Here is a 20,615-nt window from a genome sequence, read left to right as displayed (position 1 = left end):
TATTAGGAGTTATTAAATCAAAGTGTTCCCACACAGGGGAAATCATCCTCTTCCCAGCTGGCTCCATCTTATCACCTCCTTCTCTCCTCACTTTCCTAAATCTCCAAACTATCTCTCTCTCTCTAACTTCTCCAAACTATCTCTCTCTCTCTAAACTCTCCAAACTATATAAACGCTATCCAAACTATCCAAACTCTCAACTGACCTCAACTCTCCACCAACAACCCACATTTTGAATGGAGCCTGAGGGGTTTATATTGCTGTCAAACCTCCCGGCAACACCTGAACCACTTCCCGAAGCAGTCACGTGGTACAGCCGGGCAGCGAGGCTTCGGACGTCATCATTTTTGGCTCCTCCCCTAAATGAAGCAAGCCTCGACACGCGCTTCGAGGAAACGCCCCCTCCGTTACTCCACACACGCTTCGAAGCGTCGGCACATCTCGTAACATCACTAGTGAGAACCATTATCCACAAATGGAGAAAACATGGAACAGTGGTGAACCTTCCCAGGAGCGGCCGGCCGACCAAAATTACCCCGAGAGAGCAGAGACGACTCATCCGAGAGGTCACAAAAGACCCCACAACAACATTAAAAGAACTGCAGGCCTCACTTGCCTCAGTTCAGGTCAGTGTTCATGACTCCACCAGAAGAAAGAGACTCGGCAGAAATGGCTGCATGGCTGAGTTCCAAGACCAAAATCACCGCTGAGCACAAAGAACATTAAGGCTCGTCTCATTTTTACCAGAAAACATCTTGATGATCCCCGAGACTTTTGGGAAAATACTCTGTGGACTGACGAGACCAAAGTTGAACTTTTTGGAAGGTGTGTGTCCCGTTACATCTGGTGTAAAAGTAACACCACATTTCAGAAGAAGAACCTCATACCAACAGTAAAATATGGTGGTGGTAGTGTGATGGTCTGGGGCTGTTTTACTGCTTCAGGACCTGGAAGACTTGCTGTGATAAATGGAACCATGAATTCTACCGTCTACCAAAACATCCTGAAGGAGAACGTCCGGCCATCTGTTCGTGACCTCAAGCTGAAGCCAACTTGGGTTCTGCAGCAGGACGATGATCCAAAACACACCAGCAAGTCCACCTCTGAATGGATGAAGAAAAACAAAATGAAGACTTTGGAGTGGCCTCGTCAAAGTCCTGACCTGAATCCTATTGAGATGCTGTGACATGACCTTAAAAAGGAGGTTGGTGCTGGAAAACCCTCCAATGTGTCTGAATTACAACAACTCTGTAAAGATGAGTCAGCCAACATTCCTCCACAGCTGGAAAAGACTCGTTGCAAGTTATCACAAACGCTTGATTACAGTTGTTGCTGCTGAGGGTGGTCCAACCAGTTATTAGGTTTAGGGGGAAACACTTTTTCACACAGGGCCATGTGGGTTTGGATTGTTTTTCTCCCTTAATAATAAAAACCTTCATTTAAAAACTGCATTTTGTGTTTACTTGTGTTATCTTTGACTAATATTTACATTTGTTTGATGATCTGAAACATTTAAGTGACAAACATGCAAACAAATAAGAAATCAGGAAGGGGGCAAACAATGTTTCACACCAATGTATGTATATATATATACACATATGTATTTATATCTGTATATCTATCTATCTATCTATCTATCTATCTATCTATCTATCTATCTATCTATCTATCTATCTATCTATCTATCTATCTATCTATCTATCTATCTATCTATCTATCTATCTGATCTCCGTCCTGTTTCTGCATTTGGGTCTTATTCTGCTGCATCTCCTGAACAGTTGTTTAGATATACGAGGGACAAACAAACAAACAAACATACGACGGATTGAACGATTTGTTTACAGTAAGATAATATCAACACATCACACGTTTGATGATCTGATCTTTTTATTTTCAACATGACTGCTGCTATCTGCTATCATTAATAATGAACTCCTGCAGGCAGACAGACCCGGTTGTGATAGAACTGCTCTGTTGTCCAGAGCTGCAGATGGAGGAAGAGAACCACATTTAAAATACAGCTCATCAGCTGTGACCGGCTCGTTCACGTTACACGCTTCACTCTGTGATCGTCACTCCATCTTGAGTCTCCACCTGCGCAGTGGACACCTCCTCCCGTTTCTCCTCCTCCTCTTCCTCCTGTTTCTCCTCCTCCTCTTCCTCCTGCTTCTCCTCCTCCTCTGCTGGGTCGGAGTACAGGCAGGAGGTGTTGCCATTTTTCCACGTGACCACGATGTTTCCTGCTCTGAGCTCGTCTCTGTCTCCCTGCAGCCGGTCTGATGGCGACGACGTCTCCGTGATGAAGCCGTTGAGGTCGCTGAGCGCTGAAATCACTCGAAGCTCCTCATCTTCACTTCTGTGAACCAGAGCTGCTGCTGCTTTGTACTGAGCGATCTTCTTTCTGCTCCTGTATTTAGGACAGACTACGATGTCACTCAGCAACTTAAAAAATTACATATGGCAATTTGATTTTCTGATAACATGGTAGTTGTATAACTTCATAACTGGTCTTACTTGTTGGCCATGGATCCCATTCCCAGCAGCAGGAAACCAATGAGGAGACAGATGAAGGCCAATCCCAGCAGAACAAACTTCCATGTGGTTGCTGCAGGGTGACGACAACACAGCTCACACGAGAACTCAGAACATCATATGAGGAGGTGCTTTACCATGAAAAACATGAGGAACTACAGGCTGAAGAGAAGGACGGTGAGGGGAAGCTGTTTTTTCCCTCTGTGATCAACTTCAATCTCTCCTCACCAGCCTGATGCTTGAATAACAACATCATGACACCACGCTCAAAATAAACATTTCAAGAAAAGGTGGGACCTTTTATAAAACTCAATTCAAACAAGGATCTCTGAGATCTTCATCGGCATCCATGGTGGCAAAGTGCCGAACACAGAACTTCATCAGGAAAAAGATGAACACCTCGGTCCAGAAGTACAGGTTCATGGGACCTTTGATTGATGCTCATGTCATGTAACCAACACACCTGCTGATATTTCATCAATGTCGCAGTCTTCCCACCTTTACTGTTTCTGTCCCAGTTTATTTTAGTGTTGCAGCTAAATGAATTTCTACAAAATATAAATAAGTTGTTAAGTGAAAACATTTTAAATCTTTGTACTTTTGTCCTTTAGATGGAGCGTCAAAAAATGAACAAATCACAGATTCTTGTTTTCATTATATTTGAAAAAGAATCCCAACTTTTGTCTAAATGGACTTTAGGTTGGGAGACGGTCCTGGTTCATACTTACGGTCCTCTGTGCGATAGAACCAGCGCAGGTACTCTCTCTGCTCCTCGGTCATGGCGGCCAGCTCTCCTGTCTGCTCCTCTGCAGCTGGATCAGAACCAGAAGCTCTCCTGAGTCCTGGAAAGGAACACAACAATACCACAGCTGTCTGTTACACCACAGAAAAACCTGTTCTATTATAGATTATTATTATATGGTATTATATTAGTATTATATTAAGTAGTAGTAGTATTAAATTGACAGATGAAAGATCTGAGTGCTTCTACTGCAGTCTGCCTGCATGTGAAGGCTTGTCTCAGTGTTGAAACTCACATGGTTTATAGTAATATCCAACATGGACTATAGTAATAATCAACACGGACTACAGTAATAACTAACTTGGACTATAGTAATAACTAACTTGGACTATAGTAATAACCAACATGGACTATATTAATAACCAACATGTACTACAGTAATAACCAACATGGACTATATTAATAACCAACATGTACTACAGTAATAACCAACATGGACTATATTAATAACCAACATGTACTACAGTAATAACCAACATGGACTATATTAATAACCAACATGGACTATAGTAATAACCAACATGGACTATATTAATAACTAACTTGGACTATAGTAATAACCAACATGGACTATATTAATAACCAACATGGACTATATTAATAACCAACATGGACTATAGTAATAACCAACATGGACTATATTAATAACCAACATGGACTATATTAATAACCAACATGGACTATATTAATAACCAACATGGACTATTTTAATAACCAACATGTACTACAGTAATAACCAACTTGGACCATAGTAATAACCAACATGGACTATATTAATAACCAACATGTACTACAGTAATAACCAACATGGACTATATTAATAACCAACATGTACTACAGTAATAACCAACTTGGACTATAGTAATAACCAACATGGACTATATTAATAACCAACATGTACTACAGTAATAACCAACATGGACTATATTAATAACCAACATGGACTATATTAATAACCAACATGGACTATAGTAATAACCAACATGGACTATATTAATAACTAACATGGACTATAGTAATAACTAACATGTACTATAGTAATAACCAACATGGGCTATATTAATAACCAACATGGACTATATTAATAATAACCAACACGGATTATAGTAATAACCAACATGGACTATAGTAATAACCAACACGGACTATATTAATAATAACCAACACGGACTATAGTAATAACCAACACAGACTATAGTAATAACCAACATGGACTATAGTAATAACCAACATGGACTATATTAATAATAACCAACACGGACTATAGTAATAACCAACACGGACTATAGTAATAACCAACACGGACTATATTAATAACCAACACGGACTATAGTAATAACCAACATGGAGTATATTAATAACCAACATGGACTATAGTAATAACCAACATGGACTATATTAATAACTAACTTGGACTATAGTAATAACCAACATGGACTATATTAATAACCAACATGTACTACAGTAATAACCAACATGGACTATATTAATAACCAACATGGACTATATTAATAACCAACATGTACTACAGTAATAACCAACTTGGACTATAGTAATAACCAACATGGACTATATTAATAACCAACATGTACTACAGTAATAACCAACATGGACTATATTAATAACCAACATGTACTACAGTAATAACCAACATGGACTATATTAATAACTAACTTGGACTATAGTAATAACCAACATGGACTATATTAATAACCAACATGTACTACAGTAATAACCAACTTGGACTATAGTAATAACCAACATGGACTATATTAATAACCAACATGTACTATATTAATAACCAACATGGACTATAGTAATAACCAACATGGACTATATTAATAACTAACATGGACTATAGTAATAACCAACATGGACTATAGTAATAACCAACATGGACTATATTAATAACCAACATGGACTATAGTAATAACCAACATGGACTATATTAATAACTAACATGGACTATAGTAATAACCAACATGTACTACAGTAATAACCAACATGGACTATATTAATAACTAACTTGGACTATAGTAATAACCAACATGGACTATATTAATAACCAACATGGACTATATTAATAACCAACATGGACTATAGTAATAACCAACATGGACTATATTAATAACTAACATGGACTATAGTAATAACTAACATGGACTATAGTAATAACCAACATGGGCTATATTAATAACCAACATGGACTATATTAATAATAACCAACACGGATTATAGTAATAACCAACATGGACTATAGTAATAACCAACACGGACTATATTAATAATAACCAACACGGACTATAGTAATAACCAACACGGACTATAGTAATAACCAACATGGACTATAGTAATAACCAACATGGACTATATTAATAATAACCAACACGGACTATAGTAATAACCAACACGGACTATATTAATAACCAACACGGACTATAGTAATAACCAACACGGACTATAGTAATAACCAACACGGACTATATTAATAACCAACATGGACTATATTAATAACTAACTTGGACTATAGTAATAACCAACATGGACTATATTAATAACCAACATGTACTACAGTAATAACCAACATGGACTATATTAATAACTAACATGGACTATAGTAATAACTAACATGGACTATAGTAATAACCAACATGGGCTATATTAATAACCAACATGGACTATATTAATAATAACCAACACGGACTATAGTAATAACCAACATGGACTATAGTAATAACCAACATGGACTATATTAATAATAACCAACATGGACTATAGCAATAACCAACACGGACTATAGTAATAACCAACACGGACTATAGTAATAACCAACATGGACTATAGTAATAACCAACATGGACTATATTAATAATAACCAACACGGACTATAGTAATAACCAACACGGACTATATTAATAACCAACACGGACTATAGTAATAACCAACACGGACTATAGTAGTAACCAACACGGACTATAGTAATAACCAACATAGACTATATTAATAACCAACATGGACTATATTAATAATAACCAACATGGACTATATTAATAACCAACATGGACTATATTAATAACCAACATAGATTTTAGTAATAACCAACATAGACTATATTAATAACCAACATGGACTATATTGATAATAACCAACATGGACTATATTAATAATAACCAACATGGACTATAGTAATAAACAACATGGACTATAGTAATAACCAACATGGACTATCGTAATAATAACCAACATGGACTATAGTAATAAACAACATGGACTATAGTAATAACCAACATGGACTATAGTAATAATAACCAACATGGACTATAGTAATAACCAACATAGACTATATTAATAACCAACATGGACTATATTGATAATAACCAACATGGACTATATTAATAATAACCAACATGGACTATAGTAATAAACAACATGGACTATAGTAATAACCAACATGGACTATAGTAATAATAACCAACATGGACTATAGTTATAACCAACATGGACTATATTAATAACCAACATGGACTATAGTAATAACCAACATAGACTATATTAACAACCAACATGGACTATATTAATAACCAACATGGACTATATTAATAATAACCAACATGGACTATATTAATAACCAACATGTACTACAGTAATAACCAACTTGGACTATAGTAATAACCAACATGGACTATATTAATAACCAACATGTACTATATTAATAACCAACATGGACTATAGTAATAACCAACATGGACTATATTAATAACCAACATGGACTATATTAATAACTAACATGGACTATAGTAATAACCAACATGTACTATATTAATAACCAACATTGACTATAGTAATAACCAACATGGACTATATTAATAACTAACATGGACTATAGTAATAACCAACATGGACTATATTAATAACCAACACGGACTATATTAATAACCAACATGGACTATAGTAATAACCAACATGGACTATATTAATAACTAACATGGACTATAGTAATAACTAACATGGACTATAGTAATAACCAACATGGGCTATATTAATAACCAACATGGACTATATTAATAATAACCAACACGGATTATAGTAATAACCAACATGGACTATATTAATAATAACCAACACGGACTATAGTAATAACCAACACGGACTATAGTAATAACCAACATGGACTATAGTAATAACCAACATGGACTATATTAATAATAACCAACACGGACTATAGTAATAACCAACACGGACTATATTAATAACCAACACGGACTATAGTAATAACCAACACGGACTATAGTAATAACCAACACGGACTATAGTAATAAACAACATGGACTATATTAATAACCAACATGGACTATATTAATAACTAACTTGGACTATAGTAATAACCAACATGGACTATATTAATAACCAACATGTACTACAGTAATAACCAACATGGACTATATTAATAACTAACATGGACTATAGTAATAACTAACATGGACTATAGTAATAACCAACATGGGCTATATTAATAACCAACATGGACTATATTAATAATAACCAACATGGACTATAGCAATAACCAACACGGACTATAGTAATAACCAACACGGACTATAGTAATAACCAACATGGACTATATTAATAATAACCAACACGGACTATAGTAATAACCAACACGGACTATATTAATAACCAACACGGACTATAGTAATAACCAACACGGACTATATTAATAACCAACACGGACTATAGTAATAACCAACACGGACTATAGTAGTAACCAACACGGACTATAGTAATAACCAACATAGACTATATTAATAACCAACATGGACTATATTAATAATAACCAATATGGACTATATTAATAACCAACATGGACTATATTAATAACCAACATGGACTTTAGTAATAACCAACATAGACTATATTAATAACCAACATGGACTATATTGATAATAACCAACATGGACTATATTAATAATAACCAACATGGACTATAGTAATAAACAACATGGACTATAGTAATAACCAACATGGACTATAGTAATAATAACCAACATGGACTATAGTAATAAACAACATGGACTATAGTAATAACCAACATGGACTATAGTAATAATAACCAACATGGACTATAGTAATAACCAACATAGACTATATTAATAACCAACATGGACTATATTGATAATAACCAACATGGACTATATTAATAATAACCAACATGGACTATAGTAATAAACAACATGGACTATAGTAATAACCAACATGGACTATAGTAATAATAACCAACATGGACTATAGTTATAACCAACATGGACTATATTAATAACCAACATGGACTATAGTAATAACCAACATAGACTATATTAACAACTAACATGGACTATATTAATAATAACCAACATGGACTATAGTAATAACCAACATGGACTATATTAATAATAACCAACATGGACTATAGTAATAACCAACATGGACTATATTAATAATAACCAACATGGACTATATTAATAACCAACATGGACTATAGTAATAACCAACATGGACTATAATAATAACCAACATGGACTATAGTAATAACCAACATAGACTATGTTAATAACCAACATGGACTATATTAATAATAACCAACACGGACTATAGTAATAACCAACATGGACTACAATAACATGGACTATAGTAATAACCAACATGGACTATAGTAATAACCAACATGGACTATAGTAATAACCAGCATGGACTATATTAATAACCAACATGGACTATAGTAATAACCAGCATGGACTATATTAAAAACCAACATGGACTATAGTAATAACCAACATAGACTATATTAATAACCAACATGGACTATAGTTATAACCAACATGGACTATATTAATAACCAACATGGACTATAGTAATAACCAACATAGACTATATTAACAACTAACATGGACTATATTAATAATAACCAACATGGACTATAGTAATAACCAACATGGACTATATTAATAATAACCAACATGGACTATAGTAATAACCAACATGGACTATATTAATAATAACCAACATGGACTATATTAATAACCAACATGGACTATAGTAATAACCAACATGGACTATATTAATAATAACCAACACGGACTATAGTAATAACCAACATGGACTACAATAACATGGACTATAGTAATAACCAACATGGACTATAGTAATAACCAACATGGACTATAGTAATAACCAGCATGGACTATATTAATAACCAACATGGACTATAGTAATAACCAGCATGGACTATATTAATAACCAACATGGACTATAATAATAACCAACATGGACTACAATAACATGGACTATAGTAATAACCAACATGGACTATAGTAATAACCAACATGGACAATATTAATAACCAACATGGACTATATTAATAACCAACATGGACTATAGTAATAACCAACATGGACTATATTAATAATAACCAACACGGACTATAGTAATAACCAACATGGACTACAATAACATGGACTATAGTAATAACCAACATGGACTATAGTAATAACCAGCATGGACTATATTAATAACCAACATGGACTATAGTAATAACCAGCATGGACTATATTAATAACCAACATGGACTATATAAATCTAGTAGAAATTTTCACATGTTCAGAAAACAGTGATGGCGTCTGACTCACTCAGTCGCTCTTGGCAACATGGACTATATTAATCACCAACATGGACTATAGTAATAACCAACATAGACTATATTAATAACCAACATGGACTATATTAATAATAACCAACATGGACTATAGTAATAACCAACATGGACGATAGTAATAATAACCAACATGGACTATAGTAATAACCAACATGGACTATATTAATAACCAACATGGACTATAGTAATAACCAACATAGACTATATTAATAACCAACATGGACTATATTAATAATAACCAACATAGACTATAGTAATAACCAACATGGACTATATTAATAACCAACATGGACTATAGTAATAACCAACATGGACTATATTAATAACTAACATGGACTATAGTAATAACCAACATGTACTACAGTAATAACCAACATGGACTATATTAATAACTAACTTGGACTATAGTAATAACCAACATGGACTATATTAATAACCAACATGGACTATATTAATAACCAACATGGACTATAGTAATAACCAACATGGACTATATTAATAACTAACATGGACTATAGTAATAACTAACATGGACTATAGTAATAACCAACATGGGCTATATTAATAACCAACATGGACTATATTAATAATAACCAACACGGATTATAGTAATAACCAACATGGACTATAGTAATAACCAACACGGACTATATTAATAATAACCAACACGGACTATAGTAATAACCAACACGGACTATAGTAATAACCAACATGGACTATAGTAATAACCAACATGGACTATATTAATAATAACCAACACGGACTATAGTAATAACCAACACGGACTATATTAATAACCAACACGGACTATAGTAATAACCAACACGGACTATAGTAATAACCAACACGGACTATATTAATAACCAACATGGACTATATTAATAACTAACTTGGACTATAGTAATAACCAACATGGACTATATTAATAACCAACATGTACTACAGTAATAACCAACATGGACTATATTAATAACTAACATGGACTATAGTAATAACTAACATGGACTATAGTAATAACCAACATGGGCTATATTAATAACCAACATGGACTATATTAATAATAACCAACACGGACTATAGTAATAACCAACATGGACTATAGTAATAACCAACATGGACTATATTAATAATAACCAACATGGACTATAGCAATAACCAACACGGACTATAGTAATAACCAACACGGACTATAGTAATAACCAACATGGACTATAGTAATAACCAACATGGACTATATTAATAATAACCAACACGGACTATAGTAATAACCAACACGGACTATATTAATAACCAACACGGACTATAGTAATAACCAACACGGACTATAGTAGTAACCAACACGGACTATAGTAATAACCAACATAGACTATATTAATAACCAACATGGACTATATTAATAATAACCAACATGGACTATATTAATAACCAACATGGACTATATTAATAACCAACATAGATTTTAGTAATAACCAACATAGACTATATTAATAACCAACATGGACTATATTGATAATAACCAACATGGACTATATTAATAATAACCAACATGGACTATAGTAATAAACAACATGGACTATAGTAATAACCAACATGGACTATCGTAATAATAACCAACATGGACTATAGTAATAAACAACATGGACTACAGTAATAACCAACATGGACTATAGTAATAATAACCAACATGGACTATAGTAATAACCAACATAGACTATATTAATAACCAACATGGACTATATTGATAATAACCAACATGGACTATATTAATAATAACCAACATGGACTATAGTAATAAACAACATGGACTATAGTAATAACCAACATGGACTATAGTAATAATAACCAACATGGACTATAGTTATAACCAACATGGACTATATTAATAACCAACATGGACTATAGTAATAACCAACATAGACTATATTAACAACCAACATGGACTATATTAATAACCAACATGGACTATATTAATAATAACCAACATGGACTATATTAATAACCAACATGTACTACAGTAATAACCAACTTGGACTATAGTAATAACCAACATGGACTATATTAATAACCAACATGTACTATATTAATAACCAACATGGACTATAGTAATAACCAACATGGACTATATTAATAACCAACATGGACTATATTAATAACTAACATGGACTATAGTAATAACCAACATGTACTATATTAATAACCAACATTGACTATAGTAATAACCAACATGGACTATATTAATAACTAACATGGACTATAGTAATAACCAACATGGACTATATTAATAACCAACACGGACTATATTAATAACCAACATGGACTATAGTAATAACCAACATGGACTATATTAATAACTAACATGGACTATAGTAATAACTAACATGGACTATAGTAATAACCAACATGGGCTATATTAATAACCAACATGGACTATATTAATAATAACCAACACGGATTATAGTAATAACCAACATGGACTATATTAATAATAACCAACACGGACTATAGTAATAACCAACACGGACTATAGTAATAACCAACATGGACTATAGTAATAACCAACATGGACTATATTAATAATAACCAACACGGACTATAGTAATAACCAACACGGACTATATTAATAACCAACACGGACTATAGTAATAACCAACACGGACTATAGTAATAACCAACACGGACTATAGTAATAAACAACATGGACTATATTAATAACCAACATGGACTATATTAATAACTAACTTGGACTATAGTAATAACCAACATGGACTATATTAATAACCAACATGTACTACAGTAATAACCAACATGGACTATATTAATAACTAACATGGACTATAGTAATAACTAACATGGACTATAGTAATAACCAACATGGGCTATATTAATAACCAACATGGACTATATTAATAATAACCAACATGGACTATAGCAATAACCAACACGGACTATAGTAATAACCAACACGGACTATAGTAATAACCAACATGGACTATATTAATAATAACCAACACGGACTATAGTAATAACCAACACGGACTATATTAATAACCAACACGGACTATAGTAATAACCAACACGGACTATATTAATAACCAACACGGACTATAGTAATAACCAACACGGACTATAGTAGTAACCAACACGGACTATAGTAATAACCAACATAGACTATATTAATAACCAACATGGACTATATTAATAATAACCAATATGGACTATATTAATAACCAACATGGACTATATTAATAACCAACATGGACTTTAGTAATAACCAACATAGACTATATTAATAACCAACATGGACTATATTGATAATAACCAACATGGACTATATTAATAATAACCAACATGGACTATAGTAATAAACAACATGGACTATAGTAATAACCAACATGGACTATAGTAATAATAACCAACATGGACTATAGTAATAAACAACATGGACTATAGTAATAACCAACATGGACTATAGTAATAATAACCAACATGGACTATAGTAATAACCAACATAGACTATATTAATAACCAACATGGACTATATTGATAATAACCAACATGGACTATATTAATAATAACCAACATGGACTATAGTAATAAACAACATGGACTATAGTAATAACCAACATGGACTATAGTAATAATAACCAACATGGACTATAGTTATAACCAACATGGACTATATTAATAACCAACATGGACTATAGTAATAACCAACATAGACTATATTAACAACTAACATGGACTATATTAATAATAACCAACATGGACTATAGTAATAACCAACATGGACTATATTAATAATAACCAACATGGACTATAGTAATAACCAACATGGACTATATTAATAATAACCAACATGGACTATATTAATAACCAACATGGACTATAGTAATAACCAACATGGACTATAATAATAACCAACATGGACTATAGTAATAACCAACATAGACTATGTTAATAACCAACATGGACTATATTAATAATAACCAACACGGACTATAGTAATAACCAACATGGACTACAATAACATGGACTATAGTAATAACCAACATGGACTATAGTAATAACCAACATGGACTATAGTAATAACCAGCATGGACTATATTAATAACCAACATGGACTATAGTAATAACCAGCATGGACTATATTAATAACCAACATGGACTATAGTAATAACCAACATAGACTATATTAATAACCAACATGGACTATATTGATAATAACCAACATGGACTATATTAATAACCAACATGGACTATAGTAATAACCAACATAGACTATATTAACAACTAACATGGACTATATTAATAATAACCAACATGGACTATAGTAATAACCAACATGGACTATATTAATAATAACCAACACGGACTATAGTAATAACCAACACGGACTATATTAATAACCAACACGGACTATAGTAATAACCAACACGGACTATATTAATAACCAACACGGACTATAGTAATAACCAACACGGACTATAGTAGTAACCAACACGGACTATAGTAATAACCAACATAGACTATATTAATAACCAACATGGACTATATTAATAATAACCAATATGGACTATATTAATAACCAACATGGACTATATTAATAACCAACATGGACTTTAGTAATAACCAACATAGACTATATTAATAACCAACATGGACTATATTGATAATAACCAACATGGACTATATTAATAATAACCAACATGGACTATAGTAATAAACAACATGGACTATAGTAATAACCAACATGGACTATAGTAATAATAACCAACATGGACTATAGTAATAAACAACATGGACTATAGTAATAACCAACATGGACTATAGTAATAATAACCAACATGGACTATAGTAATAACCAACATAGACTATATTAATAACCAACATGGACTATATTGATAATAACCAACATGGACTATATTAATAATAACCAACATGGACTATAGTAATAAACAACATGGACTATAGTAATAACCAACATGGACTATAGTAATAATAACCAACATGGACTATAGTTATAACCAACATGGACTATATTAATAACCAACATGGACTATAGTAATAACCAACATAGACTATATTAACAACTAACATGGACTATATTAATAATAACCAACATGGACTATAGTAATAACCAACATGGACTATATTAATAATAACCAACATGGACTATAGTAATAACCAACATGGACTATATTAATAATAACCAACATGGACTATATTAATAACCAACATGGACTATAGTAATAACCAACATGGACTATAATAATAACCAACATGGACTATAGTAATAACCAACATAGACTATGTTAATAACCAACATGGACTATATTAATAATAACCAACACGGACTATAGTAATAACCAACATGGACTACAATAACATGGACTATAGTAATAACCAACATGGACTATAATAATAACCAACATGGACTATAGTAATAACCAGCATGGACTATATTAATAACCAACATGGACTATAGTAATAACCAGCATGGACTATATTAATAACCAACATGGACTATAATAATAACCAACATGGACTACAATAACATGGACTATAGTAATAACCAACATGGACTATAGTAATAACCAACATGGACAATATTAATAACCAACATGGACTATATTAATAACCAACATGGACTATAGTAATAACCAACATGGACTATATTAATAATAACCAACACGGACTATAGTAATAACCAACATGGACTACAATAACATGGACTATAGTAATAACCAACATGGACTATAGTAATAACCAGCATGGACTATATTAATAACCAACATGGACTATAGTAATAACCAGCATGGACTATATTAATAACCAACATGGACTATATAAATCTAGTAGAAATTTTCACATGTTCAGAAAACAGTGATGGCGTCTGACTCACTCAGTCGCTCTTGGCAACATGGACTATATTAATCACCAACATGGACTATAGTAATAACCAACATAGACTATATTAATAACCAACATGGACTATATTAATAATAACCAACATGGACTATAGTAATAACCAACATGGACGATAGTAATAATAACCAACATGGACTATAGTAATAACCAACATGGACTATATTAATAACCAACATGGACTATAGTAATAACCAACATAGACTATATTAATAACCAACATGGACTATATTAATAATAACCAACATAGACTATAGTAATAACCAACATGGACTATATTAATCTAGTAGAAATTTTCACATGTTCAGAAAACAGTGATGGCGTCTGACTCACTCAGTCGCTCTTGGCAGATGTCCCCCTCATCCAGAGATCTCCACTTTGACTGTTTGCTGTGTTGTGAGAGAACCAGATGTTGGCCATTGACTGACAGCAGCATTGATGTGTTTCTGCTGATCAGTCTGTCCCTGTCACACTCCCACATTAACCCCACATCATCAATCTGCGGCCCGTAGCAGGACTGGGTCCTGACTGGCTCCCTGTGCTGGGCCCACAAACACCTGGATGATGCGACACACATCAGCATGCCCTGATTGATCCACATCCATTGCTGAGACGCTGAGTCCAGGTTGCACTGCTTCAGAAGGACTTCAGCTGTTCCTGCTGGGTTCTCCAGACAGAGGCTGTGCTGGTTGTTGTGGATCATGAAAGCCATCCCCCCTGCAGGAGTGGACAGGGTGACAGTGTTACATTCATGGATGCTGATTTAGCAAACCAGTTATGAATGTATGTGAATAAAGCTTTAATTTACCCGACAGGAGGAGAAACAGTAAGATCCAGATATCGATCATATCTACAGAGGATGGAGTATTGTTATCATAAATCACAGCAATGTCACTTTAAAAAAAGCAAGCCCTGAAAACACACATCTACACAACAGCTAACATACATATAAACTGCTAGAGTGAACTGACAGATGAAAAATCGGTGTAAAATGTAACTTAAAACAGAAAGTGATCATTTGTAAAATCTCATATTTAATTGAAAATAGACCAAAGACAACATATCAAATATTAAAATGGAGAAAATGTTATTGTTATCTGAAAAATATAAGTTCATTTTGAATTTGATGGCAGCAACACGTCTCGTAAAGTGGTTGCAGCATCAACAAAAGACTGAAAAAGTGGTGAAACCTGGTGGAACATCTGACCAGGAATGAGGTTACCATGGCAACAGATCAGTCACATGATTGGGTATAAAAAGATGATTTCAGAGAGGCGGAGTCTCTCAGCAGTGAAGATGGGGAGAGGTTCACCACTCTGAAAGACTGTGTTGGAAAATAGTGCAACAATAATGTTCCTCAATGTAAAACTACAAAGAATTAGTGGATTTCATCGTCTACGGTTCATAATATCATTAAAAGATTCAGAGAATCTGGAGAAATCTCTGAACACAAGGGACAAGGCTGGAAACCAATATTGGATGGTGGTGATCTTCGGGCCCTCAGGCAGCACTGCATTAAAAACACACTATTCTGGAGTGGAAATCACTGCATGGGCTCAGGAACACTTGTGAAAACCATCATCTGTGAACACAGTTCATCGCTGCGTCCACAAATGATGTTAAAACTCTCCAAAGAAGAAACCAGATAGAAACATGATCCAGAAACACCGCCGCCTTCTCTGGACCGAGATCATTGAAGATGGGCTGAGGTGAAGTGGACAACTGTCCTGAGGTCTGATGGATCACAATCTGAGATTCTGTTTGGAAATCATGGACGCTGCATCCTCCAGGTTAAAGAGGAGAGGGACCATCCAGCTTGTTATCAGCTCAGTTCTAAAGCCAGCATCTGTGATGGTACAGGGATGCATTAGTGCACATGGCATGGGTAGCTTGAACATCTGGAAGGAAGCATTACTGCTGAATGATATATTCAGGTTTTGGAGCAACATATGCTGCCATCCAGACAACGTCTCTTTCAGGGAAGGTCTTGTTTATTTCAGCAGAACAACGTCCAACCACATTCTGCACGTATTCCAACAGCATGGTTCTCTAGTAGAAGAGTCCGCTGATAAACTGGCCTCCTGCAGTCCAGACCTGTCAATCATTGAAAACATCTGGAGCATCAGGACATGAACAATACAACAAAGGAGACCCTGAACTGTTGAGCAGCTGAAATCCTCTATCAGGCAAGAATGGGACCACATTTCACTTTCTAAACTCCAGAAACTGGTCTCCTCAGTTCCCCAATGTTTCCAGAGTGTTGTTAAAAGAAGAGGTGATGCAGCTCAGTGGTGAACATCATCCTGGAACAACTTTTTTGAGTTATTTATGTTGCTGGAATCGACTTCCTCCCTTCTCAATATGTAATTTCTTGACTCCATGTTGATGTGTATACAAACAGGAAGGCGTACACTGCTCTCGCTTATGTGATCAAGTAGAACTGAGTACCGAGCAGCACTGATCCATGACAGTTGGATTCCACTTGGGTCGAAGTGGAACTAACTCCAGAGAACCTCCCTGATTGGCTGCAGACAGGAAGTGACAAAGTCTAAAAGGAAGGTGGAGGAGTGCATCCTCTGGTGTACTTTTTTGTTGTTGTTCCAAATAAATTTCAGTTATGTTTTTGAAAAACTCTGCTTGCATGCTGCTCTGTTGTTCCCACTGACACCACAACTATGATCATCCACCTCACTGCCATCAAATTCAAAATGAGCAGATATTTTTATAAAACAATAACATTTCCCCGTTTCAACATTTGATATGTTGGTTTTGCTCTATTTTCAATTAAATATGGTTTTACATCATTTACAATCATCACATTCTTTTTTTAAATTTCTGTTCTACACAGCGTCACTATTTTTTTTTAAATGAGGTTGTATTTATTTCTGTACTAACAGGATTCGTCTCATCCAGTTCGTCTCGTAAAGTTGTAACAGACTCAGAGCTGCTTGTTGAACACAGCTGAGGAGTCCTGGAAGAGGAGACTCCACGCTCTACAGCATCTTCCTCAGTTTGACTCATCACATTTCAAATGCAAATGATCAGACAGATGAACATGATAAAACGTTTCAGCCGTCTGTTGAATGTCAGATCAACACACATCATCCTGCCCATCGCTGTAACATAGAACCTTCTCTGACCATCATACAGGTGGTGATGAGCAGCAGGTGAACAGAATCTCCTGCATTAAGAACAGTGAATCACCTTCAGACCATCAGTGCTATCGATCAGCTGTCCTCTGATCAGTTCTTACAGGTGTACTCACCGTGATGTCGGTCTCTGGCTGAGATGAAGAGGAGCGATGCAGCGTCTGACCGCTAAGGAGACGGACAGTTAAAACACCCTCCAAAGTCCAGGGGGCGGAGTCTGCTCGTCCTGTCATCCCTCCCTCTCTTCTTCTCAACATGACCGGTGCTCAGACTCATAAACAGGTAGAGCAGGACATTTAGTTAAATAATAGAAGTGTTGTGTAGAGTAGTTCATTCTCTCAGGTTGTCGTCTTGTCCTCATCATGTTATTTCATTATCTACACGTTACATTAAACAGGAAGTCATTCTCACCAAGGTGTGCAGCGCCTTTAAAACAAAGTTCAGAAGAGTTGCTGCACGTTGAGGTCTTTGACCTGCCTGGTTACTGTTTAACAGCCTCATGATCACCTGCTCTGATTGTGGAGGGATGTGACTCATCGGTCAGACGCCTGCAGGGAGCCATAATGCTTTTACAAGGATCTTCTTTTTATAGCAGCGGTGTGGAGAGGTAGATGACCTCTGTGTCAGGAAGGAAACAACGAGATGTCTTCATTCATATCTGGAATAACTCTGAACATGACGATCAGTTCAGGTCACATTCACAAACTCTCGGTTTGTCCACACGATCGTCTCATCACTTCTTTATATTGAAATGTGCATTAGAAAAGCTGCTTATTGAAATCGGTTGGCATGTGAACAGAGTTATACGTCTCTCTGCTGGACACGTTGAGTTACTACACTCATGAGGCTTGAGGGGGTTTTATTGTGAGAAGTCCTGCTGAGTCATATTTATTATATGTTCCTGTATTATTAACTGTAAAATATCCCATATAAACATGTCTGTCTATTTGATCAGGGGTCCTGTGTTGCTTCATGTTGTGTTCATGAGATAGAACTGTGTGTTTAAAGGTATCCATTCTTCCAGTCTGCGTCTCCTGTGGACGTGTCGGGAGGAGGAGTCAGTGGACGGTGTATAAGGGATATCGGGAGGAGGAGTCAGTGGACGGTGTATAAGGGATGGAGGGGAGGAGGAGTCAGTGGACGGTGTATAAGGGATATCGGGAGGAGGAGTCAGTGGACGGTGTATAAGGGATATCGGGAGGAGGAGTCAGTGGACGGTGTATAAGGGATGGAGGGGAGGAGGAGTCAGTGGACGGTGTATAAGGGATGGAGGGGAGGAGGAGTCAGTGGACGGTGTATAAGGGATGGAGGGGAGGAGGAGTCAGTGGACGGTGTATAAGGGATGGAGGGGAGGAGGAGTCAGTGGTCGGTGTATAAGGGATGGAGGGGAGGAGGAGTCAGTGGACGGTATATAAGGGATGGACGGGAGGAGGAGTCAGTGGACGGTATATAAGGGATGGAGGGGAGGAGGAGTCAGTGGTGTTTCCGTGATTTCCGCCTGTGTCTCTGTATGACGGCT

The 20,615-nt window shown here is 35.1% G+C and overlaps 1 protein-coding gene across 1 annotated transcript; it reads right to left on the bottom strand.

Annotated features, from left to right (window-relative positions):
- Window positions 1-1,869: 1,869 nt before the first annotated feature.
- Window positions 1,870-19,278, bottom strand: LOC138196838 (uncharacterized). The gene is made up of 6 exons (XM_069147217.1): window positions 19,213-19,278; window positions 16,756-16,797; window positions 16,281-16,664; window positions 3,261-3,374; window positions 2,515-2,605; window positions 1,870-2,407 (listed from the first exon to the last, which is right to left on the bottom strand). Exons 2-6 carry the CDS (start codon window positions 16,793-16,795, stop codon window positions 2,059-2,061), a joined length of 978 nt encoding a protein of 325 aa, XP_069003318.1. The 5' UTR covers window positions 16,796-16,797; window positions 19,213-19,278; the 3' UTR covers window positions 1,870-2,058.
- Window positions 19,279-20,615: the final 1,337 nt, after the last annotated feature.

The sequence above is a fragment of the Embiotoca jacksoni genome, unplaced genomic scaffold, assembly GCF_022577435.1.
Source record: "Embiotoca jacksoni isolate LCO1_2020_lvr unplaced genomic scaffold, fEmbJac1.0.p SCAF_136, whole genome shotgun sequence".
In the NCBI taxonomy this organism is placed as follows: Eukaryota; Metazoa; Chordata; class Actinopteri; family Embiotocidae; genus Embiotoca; species Embiotoca jacksoni.
Note: the sequence above shows the minus strand (reverse complement) of the source record. Positions and strands in the feature narration are given on the sequence as shown.